Source organism: Saccostrea cucullata, unplaced genomic scaffold, assembly GCF_032062105.1.
Source record: "Saccostrea cucullata isolate Sc308-1 unplaced genomic scaffold, CSIRO_AGI_Scuc_v1 ctg2190, whole genome shotgun sequence".
Classification (NCBI taxonomy): domain Eukaryota; kingdom Metazoa; phylum Mollusca; class Bivalvia; order Ostreida; family Ostreidae; genus Saccostrea; species Saccostrea cuccullata.
This window is the reverse complement of record NW_026935824.1, coordinates 46,165-69,757: the sequence shown is the minus strand read 5'-3', so window position 1 is coordinate 69,757 and position 23,593 is coordinate 46,165. Positions and strand designations below refer to the sequence as shown.

At 35.4% G+C, this 23,593-nt stretch overlaps 1 protein-coding gene and 1 pseudogene across 1 annotated transcript; one reads left to right on the top strand and one right to left on the bottom strand.

Annotated features, from left to right (window-relative positions):
• Window positions 1-1,108: 1,108 nt before the first annotated feature.
• LOC134243851 (uncharacterized) lies at window positions 1,109-2,107 on the top strand. Its single transcript, XM_062726078.1, has one exon. The coding sequence runs from the start codon at window positions 1,109-1,111 to the stop codon at window positions 2,105-2,107; it is 999 nt and encodes a 332-aa protein (XP_062582062.1).
• Window positions 2,108-20,126: 18,019 nt separating this feature from the next.
• Window positions 20,127-20,773, bottom strand: LOC134243849 (uncharacterized; annotated as a pseudogene).
• Between the last annotated feature and the right edge of the window lie 2,820 nt (window positions 20,774-23,593).

The window sequence follows — 23,593 nt, the reverse complement described above, 5'->3', positions numbered from 1 at the left end:
GCCATCTTGATTTTTTTGGTTGACAACTGGACAAGTGTAATGCATTGTGGGATACTAACCAGTGGTTAAATCACTTTACCTGTGGTTAGTTAACCAGAGGCTAATTTTATTTTGAGCAACACATATTTGACCAGTGGTTAGTTACCCAGTAGATATTGAATTTAACCAATGGCTAACTTATCCAGTGGACAAATTTAACCAGTGTTTTGAGCAACCCAATCCTGGCTGTGGAGCTTGGTGAGATGCTTTCAAAAGAACTTGACTTACCCTTAGAGGACATCATGTATTACTCTGACAGCAAAGTAGTGCTGGGGTATCTGTCAAATGAGCGCCGACGTTTTTATGTATATGTATGCAACCGTGTCTCCAGGATACGTAAGAGTTCTTCTCCACACCAATGGAATTACGTAACAACAGATGAAAACCCTGCTGATCGAGGAACTCGTGGACTTTTGCCAGAACAACTCAGTGATAGTTCGTGGTTAAAGGGACCAGACTTCCTCAAAGTAAATACAAACAATTTCCAGAATGAGACATTTTCTTTGGTAAACCCAGATCAAGATAGTGAAGTACGGCCAGAGATAGTGACCCTTAAGACTGTATCAGTATCAACCAAGCCAACTTTAGGAACATCACGTTTCAGTCGTTTTGGTAGTTGGTTGAGCCTTGTGAGGGCCATTACCTTCATCAAGAAATGCATCAGGAAGAAAGCAGGGAAAGTGGATGAAATATCTCGTCGAGAAACTGAGATGTTGATCATTAAAGAGGTTCAACAGCAGTATTATCAGAAAGAACTATGCGCATTACATGCAGGAAAACCCCTTCCAAGAGACAGTACAATTCTGACTCTGTCTCCTTACCTTGATGACGGATTGCTGCGAGTCGGTGGACGTATCAAATTGTCAGACTTACCTGAAGGGGAGAAGACACCCATCCTTATACCTGGCAAGAGCCATGTTGCCGACTATTGGTTCATCATCATCATGAGAAAATCTACCACCAAGGGCGTCATCTGACAGAAGGTGCTATACGAAGTGAGGGCCTCTGGATCTCTGGAGGGAAACGCTTGGTGTCATCAATCATTCATCACTGCGTGACCTGCCGCAAGATGCGAGGGAAGCCATTATGTCAGAAAATGGCTGATCTTCCTAAAGTCCGCCTTACAAGGTCAGCACCCTTCACCTTTGTTGGTGTGGATGTTTTTGGCCCGTGGAGTGTCATCACGAGACGAACAAGAGGGGGCAGCGCAGACTCAAAACGTTGGGCGGTGTTGTTTACCTGTTTGTATAGCAGAGCAGTCCACATCGAGGTCATTGAGGAGATGACCTCGTCTTCTTTCATCAACGCCTTAAGAAGGTTTGTTGCAGTTCGTGGTGCGGTCTCTGAATTCAGGTCAGATAGAGGGACAAACTTCGTGGGGGCTGCTGCTGAGCTGCAGATGAATGTAGTGAACGTGGAAGACCACAATCTGAAGACATTTCTTGCGGACAAGAGGATTGTATGGAGGTTTAATCCTCCCCACGCATCCCATTTTGGAGGCACATGGGAAAGGATGATAGGCATTGCCCGTCGCATCCTTGAGGCAATGCTTATGGATACCAAACATGGGAAGCTGACTCATGAGGTTTTGACGACCTTTATGGCAGAGGTCATGGCTATAATGAATTCAAGGCCACTGGTGCCTGTATCTACAGATGTTGAAGCACCATTCGTTCTATCGCCGCAGATTCTACTGACACAGAAAACTCATGAAGTACCAAGTGAATTCCAGGATCTCGATGTCAAGGACATGTACCGAAGTCAATGGAAAATGGTCCAGGTCATGGCTAACACTTTTTGGAAGCGATGGAAAGCCGAGTTCCTCTCCACTATACAACCTCGTCAGAAATGGCAAGATTCAACAGACAATCTTAAAGATGGGGATGTTGTTCTACTTCATGACAAAGAAAGTGCGCGCGGTGACTGGCCAGTTGGTATCATAAACCGTGTATTTCCAAGTGAGTCGGACGGTCTGGTACGCAAAATCGAAGTACGTATCATCAAGGAAGGAAAGCCATACCTCTTCATCAGGCCCGCTACGGAAGTGATTCCTTTGATTACAGTGTAACCATGTAGTACATGAACTTGATTTACATGTATCGTTCTTTGTGTGTACCATGTTTTGACATTTTTGTTTAACATGTATTTTCTACATACAAGTAGTATTTTTTGTGCTATCAGTGTCAATGTAGGGCAGAGTTTGTAAAGAGTGATAAATCAGACGGGGAGTGTAGTGTTACATGAATTTGAGTTGTTTCCCTTAGTTAGCTTTCCGGGTTGAATCCGTTATCTGTTTGATTTTTACACACTATTTCCGTTTGTGTTTTGTGTACGGCATGGCGCCCGCATCAAATCAGCAAGCCTTATGTCATGTTTGGCTGTTTTAGTCCCGCATAGAGTAAGTTTTTCTTGTTCATTATATGTCTTAGTGATTTATTATAAACCTTGTGCAAGTTGAAGATGTATGCATTTGTAGTATGTGTAGAATTTTATGAAACATGATTCGGTACTTTTGTCTAAATTTAGAAACGGTAGCTAATGTCAAGGTTAGGGTGCACATGGTCTTTGTATGTCACGTATTCAGTCGAATAATTCATGTACGACAGATTATCAGTATTGTCAACTCGAATTATCTAGTCAAAACATTAAATCTCATTACATATTAAGTTTAGCTAATTGTTTATTTACAAAATGTCATAAGAATCAAGTTTGTATTAAGAGAGATATTTTTATTGAGACATTTATAGAATGAAACACATAGTGATATGTACTAGTCTGCCTGAGTTGCATGTATTGTACTGTTTACCTGTTTGTCTGTGTAACATTGTACTTATGACTGTGTTGTTTATTTTTTCAGTTTCTTACTACAACATACCTACTACTATTCTGCAATAAATCACATGATGAAAAGCACCTTAGTTATTGATCACTAAAAAGGCTTTACAACTGTGCTCTTCTTATTTTACTTTTTATACCCCTGCTTGAATACCTATGACGTGAGGTGTATAGTTTCTTCTGAATAACAAGGGACACCACTAGTTATTCCTCTTTACATGTTTATACCGTAAAACAATATAGCACAACAGGGACACTGTCTTTATATTCATAAGGGAGACGAGGATATCATTACTGCGCTCATTGCTCAAAGCCAACCTTTTGTAAAGCCAATCATTTCAGGCATGGATCGGAAACAGAAATGCCAAACAAAGGTTCCAGGGCGTCACTAAGAGAAAGTTAAAGAAAACCCACGGGCATTACGGGACCTACTGGATATTCTCTTTTTGCTCAGAAATTTAAAAGTAAGAATCAATGCAGTAATAACGTATCTCTACCAATCCGCGGGTTTCGAGATTGTAACCCTTCTACGATAGAGGCGCAAAAAGTTTCCATTTCGGCATGGAGTGGGACAGGTTGTTTCCGTATACAAACGTGCATTTTCATATTAGCTGCAAAAACATTGTTTTAATTATTTTTTTATTTTATCAATTGTTTTCTCTCCTTATTTTGTAATCTCTTATCTTCTTTCACTCCTTTCCTATACTTAGGTATATACTTAGGTATATTTCATGAGAAGGATCGAACCCGGAATATAAAAAGGAAAGTCCAGAGAATTAAAAATATTTTTTTTTACTTGCATATTGCCACAGAGGGAAGAAAAAGAATTACTGACAAAAGGTTCAGGAAAGAAGTATATGTCCCTTTATATATCTTCCAGCTTTAAAAACATTGCAGTAATACATCATTTTGAATACGAGTCATTTTGAAAATTAAATCAGAAGCTCACGGAAATGCACAAAACAGACAAAGATTTCAGTGAGAATTAAACCATCTGTAGAAAAGAAAATTCAAGAAAACGTAAAGATCAATGATAAAAGTGCGCAAAATCATGGTCATGCCAAGAAATGTTCGCCAGATTCGTTATATATAAAAGAAAAAAAATAAATCAGATGAAAGACCAATATAAGATGCATTGATAAACTTGCAGACTATTGAGTGTGAGGACAAAGTTTTTGTTCATTTTATAAATGAAATTGAATCAAGGAAAGGCAACTTGAGTCAAAGATTTGTGAAATATTTCCAGTCCCATTTTCACTCCCATGTTCACTTCAAAATACAGTATTTTACTCGAGCTTATATGGAAAAATTTATTAAACTGCATCCCGAAAATGGTGTTACATCTAGCCATAGTGAAGGTATTAATTGGTTATTGAAAGGTCTGAACAAATGGAAGGAAGGACCAATAGATGCCGTTGTCTTGTCTTTCCGATTTTTACAACGAGACTATCTTGGGGAAGTAAGAAGAGGCAAAGCCGGTTTAGTGAATTTTACTCATATATCAGAATACCGAACCTCAATTACTAATTTCTCTTGATGAATAAAAACAAAACTCAGATTCTGTCCGTAACTACAAGTCTATCGTAGAATCAATTAAAAACACTGTTTTACAGATGACCGAGAGGAATCTACGGAACATCAAATTTAAAATTATACCAAGTCAAAGGAAATTATCTCAGGTCACAGGATTTCTTTCTTTCCTAAATGGGATATTTTGTAGTAATGGGATCTACTGGACAATTATACACAGTTCAGGTATTCCCCACATGAAAATGTTCTTATACGTGTTCTTATATTAACAACTGCTGCCGCATTATATCTGTGAAATTGTCACTAAGCATGAATGGTGATTTGTCAGAGCCTACAAAATCCGTAAACTTGATAGTTTTACGGAAATATGCCCGCGGAAGAAAGAACCCTGCTTGCAAACTTGCGCCCAGTAGTTGTTGACAATTTTATTGAGACCGTAATAATACCCACCCTCAAAGTGGTGGTCAACATTGGATAATGATCACTACCATGAATGTCAAATTTACACCTTCTTGCATTAAAGGTTATGATAACGCAATGACAATTAAATGTATATGGATTGTAAAAGTTTATACGTAATCTTGACTTAATTTTACAACATTTTAAAGCGGCACTGTGACGCACAAAGGGGAAAATTGACAAATGCAGAATTTCATGACCATTGTTAATTTTGTTCAATTCCTAAAAGTATTAGGTTTCAGAAAATTACAGGTTTCAGAACCTAAAAATTCTATTTTTAAGGAGAAAAATAAAAGTAAAAATATATGCCCCAGACCGAAAATATTGCTCCATACTTCTTCCACCCCCCTGTACGCGTGCGCAGAAAAGTTGAATAAGTTTCCATACTTACCACGGTCTCAAGTACCCAGGAATGAATGTAAGTAGACCAAAAATTTAGAGGCAATTCTTTTTAAAACGCTGTTAGAACATTTTCCCACTTTTGCATGCTCCCGTTGAATGTTGTTTACAAGTTTGAGCTAAAATTAAAAGTGGCGTGACCTTGACAAATACGAAAACAACGAAACGGTAGATACGACCTTTGTTTTTCCGGCACTTATATCGTGCAATTTTTTCTTGCAATTTAATTGTCATATCTTAGCTATATACTCATAATTTTCATAAGTCTTTCTCTGTATGCTACAGATATCTTAAAAGAGAGACATGATTTTGACTCATTGTGTCCTTTTAATAAAAGTCCGTGCAAATTTTATACACGTCAGTTTAATAATGTCACAGTTGTTTTAATTTTTATTGTAGAACTCACGGAGTATTCGTCATGATAGGTTTTATTTTAATTTTTAAATGCACAGAGATGCACGGAAATTATAATTTTTGCAAAAACAATCCGTAATTTGTATTGTTTTCTTTATTTCTGTGAATTCGTGACCTGTCCATGTTTTTGTAAATGGCATCAAAGTGCTAGGCCTTCATTTGAAACCGCAGATGTACAAAGTTTGAGGGAAAGCTGAGCAAGAAATCAGCCAAAAGTTGACTTTAAAATAGCAATTCATTTAACTATACAGAGAATTCTAAATTATTTCCTTTATTTGTGCAAATAGACACAATGGTAAAACCACATTTCCTTTATTTGCGCAAATAGACAATATGGTACAACCACATCTATAGACGAACAAGCTAATTCAGAGCATTTGTGTCCCCCGCTTAGGGAAACAGTAAACCATGCGCAGTTCGGGGGGAAGGGGGCGGATCGTCTTGACTGAATTTGTAGAATTATTAAATGTATACTGAAGCAAATAAAATATGCCAATATGGATATAAAGATTTGATTGCTTATTCTTTATTATGTGTATAGAAGATTCTTTTTATATGGAATATTTATCACACTGTAATGATAATTTTATGAGTTTGTAAAATTCCATTGCAAAAGCTCAAAGGGTTCTCGAGATATCGCACGGAAACGAAAGTGTTATAACAGACAGAATTTGCAAATTTATGACCTTGACCTTTGACCTCAAAATCAATAGGTTTCTTCTTTAGTCCATAGGGAGTTGCTATGCAAAATTTCATTGCGAAAGCTCAAAGGGTTCTCGAGATATCGTGTGGAAACAAAAGCGTTACAGACAGACAGAAACAAATTAATATCCCTCACTTTTCAAGCGGGGGACAAAAAAATCGATGCAATCCTTGCAAATATATGTCAAGCAATTGGCACCAACTAGTTTCAACTGTCCCAGGAGGAACACTGGAATGTAGTTTCGACAATATTTGTCAAACATACCTCTGCCGCCAGATTTACGACACAATCCACCCTCACCATTTTCTTCTTTCAATGGTCCGTGGCAGTAGCAGCTCCACCCTTTAAATTAACCGATTCAACGATTGCCACGGGATGAATTTCCATACAGATACTCATCTATAAAGTACTCTATTAACATCATTTTCTTCCCTATATTAATTTAAACTAGAAATAGTCGCCCGCGTGATTCGCTGAGTATGGAGTTAATCCTTACTTCGTGGATTCGTTTCCACTGCGGACGTGAAAACCATCATCAGTGCATCGAATTTCGAGTAAAAAAAATAAAGGAATCCATTTAAACTACATATGTATATGATAGAGCAGGGCCATCTTACAAAAATTTGTGGATTTTTTTTTGTCTACTGCGTGTGCTGACTGTGTATCTAATATACATGTACTAGATCACAGAGTGTTTCAAGTGTTGTCGAAGAACTTGTAAAACAGATTGTATATATTAGAAAAACCAAATATATTGTTCCAAATCAAAAATGTTCAAAAAATTGTGGAAACAATTGGCAGCAGACTGTGAAAATAAACAATGAATACTCAGTCAATATTTGTAAAAAGAACAGAGATGTTAGCATTCTGAAAAACTGTGATGTTGCCAAATAGGTGCTTGATAGACACAATGGAACTACCTTTTTTGTTCATTTTGCAACAAAAATTATACGACCATGTCACCTGCAACAAAAACTAAATTTTTTTTTACTATTGAACATTTGTACAATGTTGTATGCCGTTTTCATTGAACATAAATTAATAAACTTATTGTGTTTGCACTAGAAGTGTGTGTGGGTACTCAGCTGGAAGATCCAACATTACAATACTAGGTTGAACAGCAAGGTGCTACTCCGGTCATTATTAGAAAAATATGATATTATAACTTACTTTGTCCAGAAATTGGTAAGATATATACGATGCATATGCAATTATCTGCTACATTACAACTAGTCCATCTCTTCCAAAATACAGACCACAGACTAATCCCGCTCTCTCTCAAACACATTGGTTTAACATCAATATTAGTGATTTATCTCCATCCATTTCTCAGTATTTTGAAGAGTCAGATTTTTTTTAGATTTAGATAAACACTTTATTGAAAACGGATTACAGGTACGTTTTAACCAACAGCGCCCTGGACATAACAGAAGCAGAGGATGTCATCTCGACCCTGTTTAAAATCGACAACAAAAACTCTCAGAATATACTACAATGTCCAAGATGTTAAATAAATTATGCATTCTTTTAATACAAAATACTGATAAATATTCATTAGAAATAAAAATGGGCAATCATATACCTGTAAACCCATGTTCTTTGAATGCAGTTAAGAAATCATAGATTAACTCGACATCCAAAAGGCAAGAAAGTTTTCATTTGTGGGCTCCGATGGATATCCTTATTTTTCCCTTGAGACCATTACTGACAACTCAGACTTGCTTGTAAGATCTCCCCATCCATCCCGGACTTGGTCATTTCGATCCATGTCAAGTATATGTATAATAAAGCTGTGATAAAGACCATATGGGAAGTATTTGGCACGAATCTTGCCAAACTTCAAGGCTATCGATCCACAAAAGCAATGCAATCATGTCTTGATGCCGATGATCATTATAAGGCCAAGCATTTTATAGAATTTATGCTATAAAGTATGGTAACATGTCGTTTTAAAACGAACTTTTGCACGGGGAGCTTATGCACGATGCGATTTTTTTTCTTTCTTACATGTAATAATATAAATTTTCATTCACTTTTATTTCCCCCCATATTTTAGTGATTATTATATATTCAGCCAAGAAATATCATGTTCCCCGATGGGAATATGATATTTCTTGGGTGAATATATCTTCATGTTTCCAAAACATTCATGCAATGAATTGTTTATTATACCGAAACAAGCAAAAACTTTAAATAAACATATTAAACTTCAGATTTAGCACCGCTCTCAAATTCACTTTCATTTTTAACGTCAAGTTACTGAAACACTTTGACCTGTACATCAGTAATCATCAATTTTGTGACGTAAATCAGGCTATTGTGACGTCTACTACTCTCGGGAGTTTTCTTTCAACGAACGATAACTGTATCGTGGGAAAATGCACTAAGTATCCGAAGAGATGGAATATGATGAAAAGCATGCCGACGACCGTGAAATATGAAGTTTTGTGGCCCGATCACGTGATAATCTAGAACCAATCAGATAACGTGTTCTGTAGAATAATTATAATGAGGTATAATAAGAAATTTTGTAAATATATCTCATCGGGGTTGAGTTGCTGCACCCATATGTCAAGAAATCAATGCTAGCCTACGAAAGACATTTCAGACCGGCAGGCGCCTATTATTTTAAATGATATCCTAATTACAAGTGTATATTTTATCATTGTCTATCAATTAATAAAGAAATTAATTAGAAATATTTACTATATACTTTTTAACATATTTACATTTATACAGGTTTTTATGTACACTGTAGCGGTGTCCGTGTTGGCATCAGACGGAACAACAGCGATGCCATACTGGCTTCTAGGGTAAAGTTTAACCAATATGCTTTGGTATATCGAACACCAATTACCTGAAAATTGAGATTTATAAAGACTCCATAATAAGACCGTGTGCTCTCCCAGAATTAAAAAGAATACATTTAGCTGCACGATTCTTTTTCTCGTAAGATATTACATGTACATACACATGTATGTGTATTCCATAAGCACTTTCGATAAGAATGATCAACTGCATTCAAATATTGAAATTATACAGAGCATTGTTTTTCAAATCCCATACTGTATATAGAGTGGAAATAGTGTCTATTCCGATTATTATGTTTTCCAAATCATGCCCTCTTTTACTTAATGTCTTTCTTACACTTGTGTTTTCCGAGCACCACTGGTTCCGAAGATATTGGCTGCATTAATACAAATTCAAGATTAAACACCATTTCAAACAATTGTTTCAGTTCTGTTAGTTTAGAATTTTCTATAATTCGGAACGTGTTAAATATGACCAATTTCTTTGGAACCATTTGTGATTTTAAAAATCTTCTCTTCTCCTGGGTATGAAATAGACTATCCAAGTACATGGTTATATTAAATAAGTCCTCCTCTTAAAAAATTATGAATTTCATGGCCCCAGGGTCAGGGGTTCTGGTGTTAGGGCGGGGCTCTGTTGATAATATAGTGAAAATGCATAAATTCTTTAAAAATCTCCTATGCTCCTGGTTATAAAATCAATGAACTGTGTACATAGTTATGATTAGGAAGGATGCTTCCTTCCAATGCGTATTTTGTAAATTCCATTGCGTATTTCTGCAAATACGCACCTTATCTGGAGCTCTGTTAATAAAATCTTGGATACATATTTAATAAACTTGATAATTTTACAATTTGAGTTATGTAAATTGGAACTTGCATTGGAAAACTTCAGTTTTGGTTTTAATATTCAGCTAGGGAAGCATCGATGTACTGCAGCTACAGAATGCTTATGAGTATTGGAACAGTAGATACACTCTGAAAATGTTAAATTGCAGTTTGAGACATATTTATTCATCTTCTGTTTTTATGTTTGTTTGTATTTTTTCCCTGAACTTTATATAAGATTGAACGTATTAAAGAAATAGTAAACTTTATAAGTACATGTAGTATTTACTTGGACAGGAAATACCAGTATTTACTAGTGTTTCAGATTCGGATTAAAAATACTATCGATTATAGGAAGCACCATTTCAATTCATAATCGAAAAAAATCGGACATTTCTTATATTTCTTTTTTTTTTTTTAATCAAAAATTGAGGTTTTTGTTTGAACCGAATCAATATGAAAATTTTCTGATTGAACTATTTTATCGCAGTCAAAACATGCATGAAATGCATATTTCTGGAAAAATCTAGGGATTCTCAACTTTATGATTAATTTTTTAAACAAGCATAATTTATATTCAACATTTATTTCCACTAAAAGTTTTACTTCAGTTCAAACTTCTAATTTTTGGAAATTCTCAGGGCCATATATACCAAAGGAATCTTTATTGTTCTTTGACCTTTGAATGAATAGAAAAATTCTTTAAAATCTTTTCAAGAGGTCCCAGGGTTACTTGAGTGAGCATTGTGACCCATATATGGGTCAGAATATAGGCCTTTAGTAAAGAAATCTACAATTTCTCATGTGTGTTTGTTTATTTTTAGCTCTACTGGTCAGAGACCAGAAGAGCTTATGCGAGCGATAGTAATGCGTCCGGCGTCCGTCCGTCTGTCTGTCTGTAAACAATTTTTAAAAACGCTACTCCTCCTACAATTTTAGTCTGATTTCAATATTACTTGGCACACAAGTAGACTACACTAAGATACATAGAATAGTGCATCGGTTTTTAATTTAGATGAACGGTGTTGCCATGGTTACTAAAAATAGAATTTTCTGTGAAATTCCTTTAAAACGCTACTCCTTCGTCAATTTTGGTCTGATTTCAATATAACTTGTCACAAAAGTAGACTATACTAAGATACATAGTATAGTGCATCGGTTTTTGATTTCAATGAACGATGTTGCCATGGTTACTAAAAATAGAATTTTCTGTGAAATTCCTTTAAAACACTACTCCTTCTACAGTTTTGGTCCGATTTCAATATAACTTGGCACACAAGTAGACTACACTAAGATACATGGAATAGTGCATCGGGTTTTGGTTTCGATGAACGGTGTTACCATAGTTACTAAAAATAGAATTTTCTGTGAAATTCCTTTAAAACGCTACTCCTTCTACAGTTTTAGTTTGATTTCAAAATAAGTTGGCACACAAGTAGACTACACCAAGATACATAAAATAGTGCAATGGTTTTTGATAAGTACAAACCAGTAGAGCTACAGTCTCGACAGAGACTTCTGGTTGTTCTTAAAGGACTCAGAAAGTAGTACACCATGCTCCAGTAAGGCAAAGAAAAGACATTCCTCAGGTTCTGGTTCTAGAAGTCACGAGGAAGAGACATATATATTCAAGTCCACTTTCAAGTGATGAAGATGGAAAATTTTCCACAAGTCATTGGACGTATGAAAATCTGAAGGTTATAAATATCTTTTATGAGGACACACGGAAACCCTTGAAAAATTTTGTTGAAGAAGTTAAAGATGCTTTTTAGAAAAAAAAAGGCTTGTTTGGCCAGATCCCAGCAAAATGACTAATGTTTTGTAAAAACATCTGAATGAAATACTGACATTTTCATAGGATTTGGCATTGCTCAGAAATGTGCGGAAGAATGGCTCAGATCACTTGGAGATAATTGAAGAGGAGATGTTAGAATATGAGGAGCAATGGACAAAAGAAAATTTTGAAAAAATGCTACAGGATAACAAGTAAGTCATAAGTTACCTGTGCAAAATTCATTTTAGCTTACTTAAGGGCAACACTAATCCAGAAGTCTCTGTCGAGACTGGAGCTCTACTGGTTTGTACTAAGAGCAAAGGAAGAGAAAAGTTTGGAATTGAAACTTTACAACAGCAATAAATAGAATAATGATCCTTAATTAAGTCTCTGTCTTAGTGTATTCTACTTGTATGCCAAGTAATATTGAAATCAGACCAAAAGTGTGGAAGGAGTAGCGTTTTAAAAGAATTTCACAGAAAATTCAATTTTTAATAACCATGGGAACACCGTTTATCGAAATCAAAAACCGATGCACTATTTCATGTATCTTAGTATAGTTTACTTGTATGCCAAGTAATATTGAAATCAGAGCAAAAGTGTGGAAGGAGTAGCGTTTTAAAGGAATTTCACAGAAAATGCTATTTTTTAGTAACCATGGCAACACCGTTCATCGAAATCAAAAACTGATGCACTATTTTACGTATCTTTGTGTTGTCTATTTGTGTGCCAAGCTGTATTGATATCAGATCAAACTGTAGAAGTAGTAGCGTTTTAAAGGAATTTCACAGAAAATTCTATTTAGTAACCATGGCAACACCGTCCATCGAAATCAAAAACCGATGCACTATTTTATGTATCTTAGTGTAGTTTACTTGTATGCCAAGTAATTAATCTTGAAATCAGACCAAAACTGTGGAAGAAGTAGCGTTTTAAAGGAATTTCACAGAAAAATCTATTTTTAGTAACCATGGCAACACCATTCATCGAAATCAAAAACAATGCACAATTTTATGTATTTTGGTGTAGTCTACTTGTGTGCCTAGTAATATTGAAATCAGACCAAAAACTGTAGAAGAAGTAGCGTTTTAAAGGAATTTCACAGAAAATTCTATTTTTAGTAACCAAGGCAACACCATTTATCGAAATCAAAAACGGATGCACCATCTCTGACCAGTAGAGCTAAAAAATCAACAACAAATCATCTAGGTTTTCAAAAAAACAAACTGCAAACCATCTAGTTAGCATATGCTAATTTGAAAAAGGGTAGGGGTCACACTGATCTAAGGATATTTGATGAATTCAAATATTAGCTTATGCAATATGTATAATCTGTCACAAAGAAAAAACCAGAAGTCTCTGTCGAGACTGAAGCTCTACTGGTTTGTACTTATAGCAAAGGAAGAGAAAAGTACTTAAGCAGTTGGGAATTGAAACTTTACAACAGCAATACATAGAATAATGATCCTTGATTAAGCCTATTTATGTTTTTAGTGTAGTCTACTTGTGTGCCAAGTTATATTAAAATCAGACCAAAACTTGAGAGGAGTAGCATTTTGAAACAATTTTATGGACATTTTTATTTTTAGTAACCACAGCAACACCATTCAAGGAAATCAAATACCGATACACACAATTATAGATCTTAGTGTAGTCTACTTGTGTGCCAAGTTATATTGAAATCAGACCAAAACTGTAGGAGGAAAAGCATTTTGAAACAATTTTACAGAAATTTCTATTTTTAGAAACCATGACAACACCGTTCACAAAAAATCAAAAACTGATAGACAGAATTATGTATCTTAGTGTAGTCTACTTGTTTGCCAAGTTATATTGAAATCAGACCAAAATTGTAGGAGGTGTAGCATTTTGAAAGAAATTTCACAGAAATTTCTATTTTTAGTTACCACGGCAACACCGTTTAACGAAATCAAAAACCGATACACAGAATTATGTATCTTAGTGTAGTCTACTTGTGTGCCAAGATATATTGAAATCAGACCAAAACTGTAGGAGGAGTAGCATTTTGAAAGAATTTCACAGAAATTTCTATTTTTAGTTACCACGGCAACACCGTTTATCGAAATCAAAAACCGATATACAGAATTATGTATCTAAGTGTAGTCTACTTGTGTGCCAAGTTATATTGAAATCAGACCAAAACTGTAGGAGGAGTAGCATTTTGAAAGAATTTCACAGAAATTTCTATTTTTAGTAACCACGGCAACACCGTTTATCGAAATCAAAAACCGATACACAGAATTATGTATCTTAGTTTAGTCTACTTGTGTGCCAAGTTATATTGAAATCAGACCAAAACTGTAGGAGGAGAAGCATTTTGAAAGAAATTTCACAGAAATTCTAATTTTAGTTACCACCGCAACACCGTTTATCGAAATCAAAAACCGATACACAGAATTATGTATCTTAGTGTAGTCTACTTGTGTGCCAAGTTATATTGAAATCAAACCAAAACTGTAGGAGGAGTAGCATTTTGAAAAATTGTTTACAGACAGACAGACAGACGGACAGACGGACGGACGCCGGACGCATTACTATCGCATAAGCTCTTCTGGTCTCTGACCAGTAGAGCTAAAAAGCGAAAAAATGTCGCAATGCCAGTAGTTAAATTGCAGATCTCAACACTCCCTGGAATAATTTTAGTGTGCCCTCCCCCCTTCTCACACATGTGCGTACATACTTTAAATAAAGTTAATAAACAAAATCAATCTTCCCATTGGAGAGCGCTCAATCAGGGAATCAATAATGACAATATTCTTAATTATATTTAGTACATGCAAGAATGGACTTGCAACCGACTCAATGTTTTGTCTCGAAAATGTTCATTGATCACCTAGCATGATCAGGCCGATCTTCGACATTTACAAAATATTTTCGCTTTGATCGAAATTATTTTGGAGAGAAATAAAATGAATGTTCTTAAATTTATATTACGTTGTATTATTGTCTGAATTATTGTTTTTTGGAATAAGTACTAACTTTCGCCGGTTATTTTTAAAAACAAATCGTACAAATATATTGACCAATCAAAAAAGGGCTTTCCCTAAGAATTTCAAGTCGTATGTAAACTTCCGGCCCCCCTTTGGCGACTTCTCGGATTGTTGAAGCAGTAGATCGAGATTGACGAGGGATTTTTAATATTTGCAAGTGTGATGCGACCTTCTGGCTGCAGTGTTTGTAAGTTTAGACCTCAAAAGACTGACCACAGAAAGAATATGGTTGCAGGGAATTTATTTAACGGAATTTCAGACGAAAATACAGGTGGATGTAACAGACCTAGAAAAATTCAAGATGGCGCCGATGGGGACCTTCTTTATTATTAGGTAATAATTTTTAAAATGAAATATTCAAAATGTTAACACACGACGAACGACAAGATGACGAACGAAAACGGAGTACCAGTAGGTCACCTGGGGTGACCTAAAATGCTTATCAAGTATATGTCTAATAGAAGAAAGAATGCCCCTTACTTCCTTAACACAAGTTGAAAGAAAAAACAATTCATAATTAATGATTAACCGGTACAGGTGTATATGTGTTTTAATACCTGTTTCCACATAGTTAAAATTGTTAACATTTCTGCATCCTCTAGATTGGAAAAAGAGTGTTGACTGTTATGAAAATGAATCCAACCATAAGGCAAGTCAAAGCAAGCAGTTTGCTAAAGTTTCAAACATTTGCAGAGAACAGTTGTTGAGAAAACTGTTCGTTGAATGACAGATCTAGATAGAAACACAAGGGTTATTACTTATTTCCTATCTAGTTCGTAACGATAGTTTTGATAAGTAAGCAAGTCAGGTGTTAATTTCTATACACCCAACTTTGAGTTAGGGTAAGTAACGTAATGTCAAAATGCATCGTTTCTCAATATCACAGAGCAAATTAAGTTGAAGTGACGATGCATTGTAGTTAGAAATACCACAGATTTGCCTTAAAGTGCGGTCATACGATGCGGGTTTCCCTTCGATTTTCATTCGACTTGATGAGGAAGTCGATTGGTTGGTAGGTCAGACGATCCGATTTTATGTTCAATTTTATGGAGAAATGATCAGGTACTTGTTTTCTTTGATTGATTGTTTTTGATTGAAGAAGTTCTGTAAATCAAATTTTGTCAACATCATTGGGAAAAGAAATGTTTCCCTTCTTATTATATTACGTCATTTAACCCTTATGACGTTGATGTTGACGTAGTTTACAGGGTACGTCAATGATCACTAGATGAAAATTATTACTTTCTACTTGGGCAAATATTTTGTCTACGAAAAAAGGTGAAATATTATGCATATCGCACAATGTGCATGTCTAATAGGCCAGCTGTTGACGAAGAATGAAAACGTGATAAATTTTATAGATTGATTTACATATCATTGTATATTAACAATTATCTACAAGCAACTGTATACGGCAAGTTAATCATTATTTATTGCATGAATCTGTGTTAAAATCGAGTTCACCAGACCCTCGACTAGATTAAAATGATCGAAACCCGGAACAAATGGTAATAGTAGCTACCGATAGGCCATTTTCTCATATTACATAGATAAACTACAAATATCTGTCGAAACTGTAGGTCAACTGGTTTGTACGTATAATAAAGGAAGACAAAACTTTACAAAAGCTTGATTAAGTCTCTTTTTGTGGCAAGATTGCAATAAGACTACAACTGTGGGAGTATAGTTTTTAATAAAATTTTACAGAATATTCAAGTTTAGTTACCATGGCAACATTGTTTTAATCCTCGATCAAGTTTATAGTTTGTAAATAATGTTTGTCCTCTGCAAATCTTAAGAATGTGAATAAGTGCATTCTTCGTGTTTATGAACACTTTAGTATTAATCAGATTGTTTTATGTAAACTTGTAATAGTACTTTGTCATATGTTTTATGTAAACTTGTAAAAGTAATGTTTTAGATAAACTTCCAGTTTAAAGTAATGTACTTTTAATTTTTTTTTTTACACATTTTGGAAAAAAGTTGGTAAAGAAGAAAATGTTAAGTTTATCCTTCATCTTTTGCCAATTTTCTGCTATAAAGTAAATTCTCTCGAGATGATAATCATCTCGGCACCAAATAAATAAGCCACACGAACGTGCACCGGTAATCCACATTTGTCCCATGATTTGAAAATAGTAATCGTTTGTTGCTCTAAGTTTGTAAGTATTGTTAACCAAAGTCAAGTAGAGTTAACATTTGTTATGGAGTCAGAATTTGGACGCTTAATTTCTAAAACCCCATGCATCGGAATGGCATTGGGATCAATGACCTTCCTGTCTGGTGATGTGCCTAGATGGCATAAAGAAGGATTTATTGCAAATCCTGCTGCATATACATTGCTTCCAGTTATGGAAGCATATGACTCGGTACCCTCATTCTCATGTTCTAAACCATACTTCATAGCAGCAGTTTGAATTTTATTGCTTGAAAGGAGGCGATCAGCTAGTGTTTAATGATCCTTTTTTCTGGAACAAATTCTTTTAAAACATGATGATAATCTTGATTTTCGAACATTTTTCCAAAAGATTTTTTGATTGATTGGTAGTATTTTATCAATGTCAACTGATTCGGTTTTGGAAACAGTGAGCCTATCATATTAAAATGTTATTTTCACCTATTGTTAGAACAGTTTCAAAATTTTGCTTTATGTAGTCTGGTTTGGTAGGAAAAGCATGTTGATAATAGCATCTGATTGAATTTTACATTTTAATCGCTGCTAAGTTAAAATCGATCCCTTTGGAACAGGTCCAACTTTAGATTCAACTGGTCAATATCACCAATAAAAGGTGGCAGGCAAGAGATTTTTAAATTGTAGACTTTGTTTTGTTAAATTGTTTACGAAGTTTTGAAAGGGGATTGGCTGCTGTAATGGGCAATAACTTGTATATTTTACACCATCGGTTCTTTTTCTTTTTGGATCGGAAATTTTAAGGACTTGTATATCCTCTACTGCTTCTAGTTTAAACCTTGTACCCTTTGTGGTATATGTCAGGTCTGAGGCATGGAGGTCTTTGAAATGACAAAGGGCACAGTTTTCAAGTCCAGTTTTTAGCTCTACTGGTCAAGAGCTTATGCGATAGTAATGCGTCTGTCCGTCTGTCTGACTGTAACCAATTTTTCAAAATGCTACTACTCCTTTTTTATCTGATTTCAATATAACTTGGCACACAAGTAGACTACACTAAGATACAGAAAATAATGCAGTGGTTCCAGAGAAGAAGCTAAATATGTTCAAAAGTTTACGACCGATTGACGACGAACGACGACAAAAATTTAAAAGAATACATACGAAGCTGGTGATGGAATTCTAACCCGCAAGAGACATACTGAGGAGAAAGATTATACCAAACGTGCCTTAGAACAATGGGAGAAAATGGGGCGGACTTGAAGAAAGAAGATATTTATTGAGGTCCTCCTTGTTTATCACTTCTTTATGGTTAGTTGGCCTGGAGGCTCACCTCCATGGGGGGTATCGGTATTTCTCAAACACATCTTGTTTTTACCATGAAGTAGATTAATTGCCCTCGATCTTAGTAATCTTTTTTGTTGACTGTGATTGCCGAGCCTGTTCAAATCCTTATAAGTCAGCTGCAGAGCATGATTTTAACCGCTTATTTTGAGCAGAAACTGTCCAAGTTGTAGACTCTGCTGGGGTCTCAGGTGTAGATAGACAAGGAAACGCGAGTTTTTAGCTCTACTGGTCAGAGACCAGAAGAGCTTATGCGATAGTAATGCGTCCGTCCGTCTGTCTGTCTGTAAACAATTTTTCAAAATGCTACTCCTCCTACAGTTTTGGTCCGATTTGAATATAACTTGGCACACAAGTAGACTACACTAAGATACATAATATTGTGCATCGGTTTTTGATTTTGATGAACGGTGTTGCCATGGTTACTAAAAATAGAAATTTCTTTGAAATTCTTTCAAAATGCTACTCCTCCTACAGTTTTGGTCCAATTTCAATATTACTTGGCACACAAGTAGACTACACTAAAATACATAATTCTGTGCATCGGTTTTTGATTTCGATGAACGGTGTTGCCGTGGTTACTAAAAATAGAAATTTCTTTGAAATTCTTTCAAAATGCTACTCCTCCTACAGATTTGGTCCGATTTCAGTATAACTTGGCACACAAGTAGACTACACTAAGATACATAATTCTGTGCATCGGTTTTTGATTTCGATAAACGGTGTTGCCGTGGTTACTAAAAATAGAAATTTCTGTGAAATTCTTTCAAAATGCTACTCCTCCTACAGTTTTGGTCCAATTTCATTATAACTTGGCACACAAGTAGACTACACTAAGATACATAATTCTGTGCATCGGTTTTTGATTTCGATGAACGGTGTTGCCTTGGTTACTAAAAATAGAAATTTCTGTGAAATTCTTTCAAAATGCTACTCCTCCTGCAGTTTTGGTCTGATTTCAGTATAACTTGGCACACAAGTAGACTATACTAAGACATATAATTCTGTGCATTAATTTTTATTTTGATGAGTGGCAAGGATCATTTTTCTATTTATTGCTGATTTAAAGTCTCAAGTCCCAACTGCTACTTTTCTCTTCCTTTGTTTTAAGTATAAACCAGTAGAGCTACAGTCTCGACAGAGACTTCTGGTTTTTTTTCAAGTTTTCATTCATTTCTTCGAGATCTGGGATGGAGGAAACAGACTCAAGGCTTGTTAAATCTAAATATCCATTATGTCTTTGTCAAATAGTTGGAAAAGCTCTTCAACTATTTATGGGCCACCCATGTCAAACTCTCCATACTCAGCCATTCTGTGGTATTCGGTCTAAGGGTGTATTGAATAAAACCCGGGATAAATTCCATGCACCTTTTGATTGAACCTGGCTTACTAATACTTAGTAATCTCCTCTCATTCGAAGCAGGGGTATAAAAATCTAAATCACACTTTGAATTTTTTAATGATCTTCTTACTGTAAAAGTCTTTTCAAGAAATCCTCTGTTGGTCTCTTAAGGAGCGCTTTTCTCGGCCTGCCTTTCTTCTGAGTTGCATGAAATCTGGGTTGCAGAATGTAGTTTTTATTACCAGCAATCCTCTTAGTTGCTGCAAGTTCCCCAGCTAGTATGCCTTCCTGGAAGCTCATGCAAGCTTTATTTCCTGAAATTAAACTTTCTAAAGATTTAATTATTGTGGATAATCTATATTTTTCAACTGGTGGATGTTTAACCTGATCACCAAACTTACTTAGAAGACCCTCTGTACTTGATGTCTTTCTTATCGGTTCAGCAGTTAAATTTGCAAACTCTGGAAGTGATAGCTGCAGGTCATTTTCAATACAAGTTATATAAAAACCTTAATTTGAAGGATTATTATAAAAGACACGTTATAAAGGTCTAATAAAGTAAAAAAAAAAAGAACATTTTCTATCTTAAACAAGGTGTCAAATAGGACATTTAATCTTCTATTGCGCGTTCCTGAGAAGTAAATAGTTTTAATCTGGTTATGAAAACTTTCTACAGACTTATTGGTATTAATATTGCCATCCTCAGTTTCTTTCCAATAGCACAATGATCATTTTTCTGGGCGATTCAGGTAAAGATCATTAAGAAACTGGGATTTCTGCTGTAAAGTTTAGAAACCAATGTATCTTTGTATTTAATAAAGGCATTTTCTGACTTTGCAACAAAAAATATAGGTAACAATACACCCCTGTCTTTTCTGCAGGGAGAGAGTTGTTCTGTACATTATTTCTAAAATGATTAAAATTTTAATTTATGACCTTTGAATATGCATGTATATAGAAAATGTGAAAATAAGATCCATAGACTGACTTTGGAAGATACCAATGCGGCATAATCTTCATCAGTCATTAAAACCTTGACTTTGGTTTAAGAGGATAGGTTTTAACTGAGGACAGAAAGAGAAACATTGTTGTTTCATCGTCTCTATTTGATATGCAGAATGTAACTGGGTAACTTTACGGAATTCAATAGGTACCATCACAATTACATGTGTGAGCTTAGTTTTTTGGGTTGCATCTATACATTATATTTTACTTGTTTATGATTTTTACATATTAAGTTATTCTTGTGTCATTGTACATTGGCGTCGGAAGCAAATTGAAAGTGGGGGGGGGGGGGGGGGGGGCGCTGGTGTAAAAAAAAGATATCTTCAAAAAAACCTGACAAGCAAATAAAAAAAAAGAAAAATGTCCGAACACGAAAATACTATCCCGGGGGAGGGGTGGTGGCGGTAAGGCTCGAAATTCAGTACCAATTTTTTTTTCCAAACACCACTACTTTCCCCAATACTGCGACGTGTCTGTGGAAAGGGGGGGGGGCTTATCTTACGCAGCAATGTACATTGTCTATACAAAGTATATATTTGGAAAAAAGTGCCCCCCCCCCCCCGGTTCCGACGCCTTTGCTGTAGCTTGTTTTGTTGGATCTGCAAGTTTCGTTTTTCAACTCTAAATTTTCTTTCTGTCGATAAAATGGTAATATCCCTATTACCTCTATTACTGAAATATTCACGTACTTTGTCTATCATACAGTTCATCGGAATGTTGAGGGCAAACTTAGCTCATTGAGAGTTGCTGATTTTAAGCTATCCGGTATTGGTAAATATTTTGTTTGATTGAATTACAGTGAATGATTGATTATTGATGTTTTACGCCATATTTCGGCGGGACAGTGAACATGGTGAATGAGTGTGAGACTTCACATACTTTACCATATAACTTTACGATTTCCAAGCTTACGTACAGACATACGCACAGGATATAAATTATTGATATGACAATGCCCTCTTTATTCTTTTTGATATTTTTGGTTGGACTCCTTATGCTCTGTGGGCTTAAACAGGCCCATAACGATGACAAAGTAGGGAATACATGTTGGTTTTTCTTCCCTTTCATATTTACTTGTGGCCTTGACGTTTTCACAAACCTTGTATTGGATGACATCTCTTCTCAAGTATAAAAATCTGAAATGAGAGCTTACTTTCAAATTTTGGCACGATGTTCGACGTTTATATCTGCATTATGTGCATATATAGCATGTTCCAAAAGTTGATCTATGGTAAAAAAGAACTTCATTGGACAAGGGAATATCATGTTTGGCTGAAGCTTACATTTGGTATTTTTCAAAAGAGATGGAACTGGAGATGAGTGGAATTTTTAATAAGATTTTTTAAGTTGACCAACTTTGTAAAGGTAACCTAACATTATGGACATAGTTTTGCACCGTTTTCTTCTGTGTCTGAGGATTTGGACTTGTCTCTCTGAATTTACATAAGAATGTAGGGTATGTATAAAAACCTGAGAGGGGGGCACAATCTTGAAATTTTCCAGGTTTTGAGAATTCAGTGAGCAATGGTCTTGTTGCTAGCGCTCTCGAGCGCTAGCAACTACGTTAGTCCAAATTCCTTGAATACGCATGCTCGGCCGCCATGGTCGTGCATTCTGGGAAAACTGTGAAAACTACAGTTACTACAGATAGACCGTACGATAACAATTTCGTTGTATCATGTTGTAGCATGAAATAACTGTTTATTTATTGTGTAGCTTACACTTTAAAGATAACTTCATATATTTTATAATATTTCAAATTCTGGGGTTATTTTTTGCTGACGGAAAAGCCCGAGTCATTATCTGATTGTTCTAAACAATAACAAGGGATTTTTTTTTTTTTTTACATCTAAGCACAACCAAAGATAGAGTCTAATTTCTGATTAGTCTATTCAGCCAATCTTACAAATTCCAGAAACAGAAGCAAGAATTTACACTAAAAATAACGAATAAATCAACTATTTGTGTTTAAAAAATTGTGATGTGTATGGCTTTTAACCTAATATATCTTGACAAAGATGACCCAAAGGACCAAGCTACTTCACATGCGTTCCAAACTCTCTGGACTCTTTACACAACATACACTTTGAGTTATTTTATATATTCCTTTCAACTCCCATGTATTTTCTTTGCCAAATTGCCAAGAAATTCTCTTCTTGAAATCAGCTCATACATGCAATCTTCTTCATATTCTATAGACCCCCCCTCCAGTAAAGGTCATATATGTTCCGTTGCGCCAAAACTCCAATAGGTCACCCACCCCCTTGTTTCTTTACCTATGTGTCTATAAAATACGCTTCACAAAACAATAATAACTTTATCACTTTCCAGCCTCGATAAAAATCAAAGAATTCAGCAAAATAAATAACTTGATCACGGATCTTCCTTTCTGTGTTAAAAATTGCTACGGCGCTAGCTCACCTATCTTTTTAAAAGATTAACTTGTACGGTATTAATGTGACTCTAGCCTATGGCAATGGGATCTGACCTATTTACTTCTGGATTCTCATTACCCTTGTTTGTCACAGCTTCATAATGACCGGTGTAAAGACGAATAATGACCCCCATCGAATAATGACCGGGGGTCATTTTTCAACGACAAAAAATGACCCCCTAACCGTAGAAAAAAATCATTTTTAGTAGAAAAAGTGTCATAGGGGTCATTATTTTATATGTTAGTCCTATAAAAAAAATTGACCCCCATTGAAAAATGACCCCCTTAAGGTAGGATTCTTCTCTGGTTTCTGACAAGATGAAACATTCAAAGTATATTCGCTTATATGTCTTACATATTGAGGTATAAGGAATTTAAAAGACCATATTTTTCTTTCCTCATCACAATTGTACAACTTTAAATAGAAATGGTAAACTTCTTTTGAAAACTAGCAGGGACTATATTTTTGGCGGAATGGTGGCGTATGAAAATATCTTCTTTTCTGCCTCTCAAAATTATAATAGAACAATGAATTTAG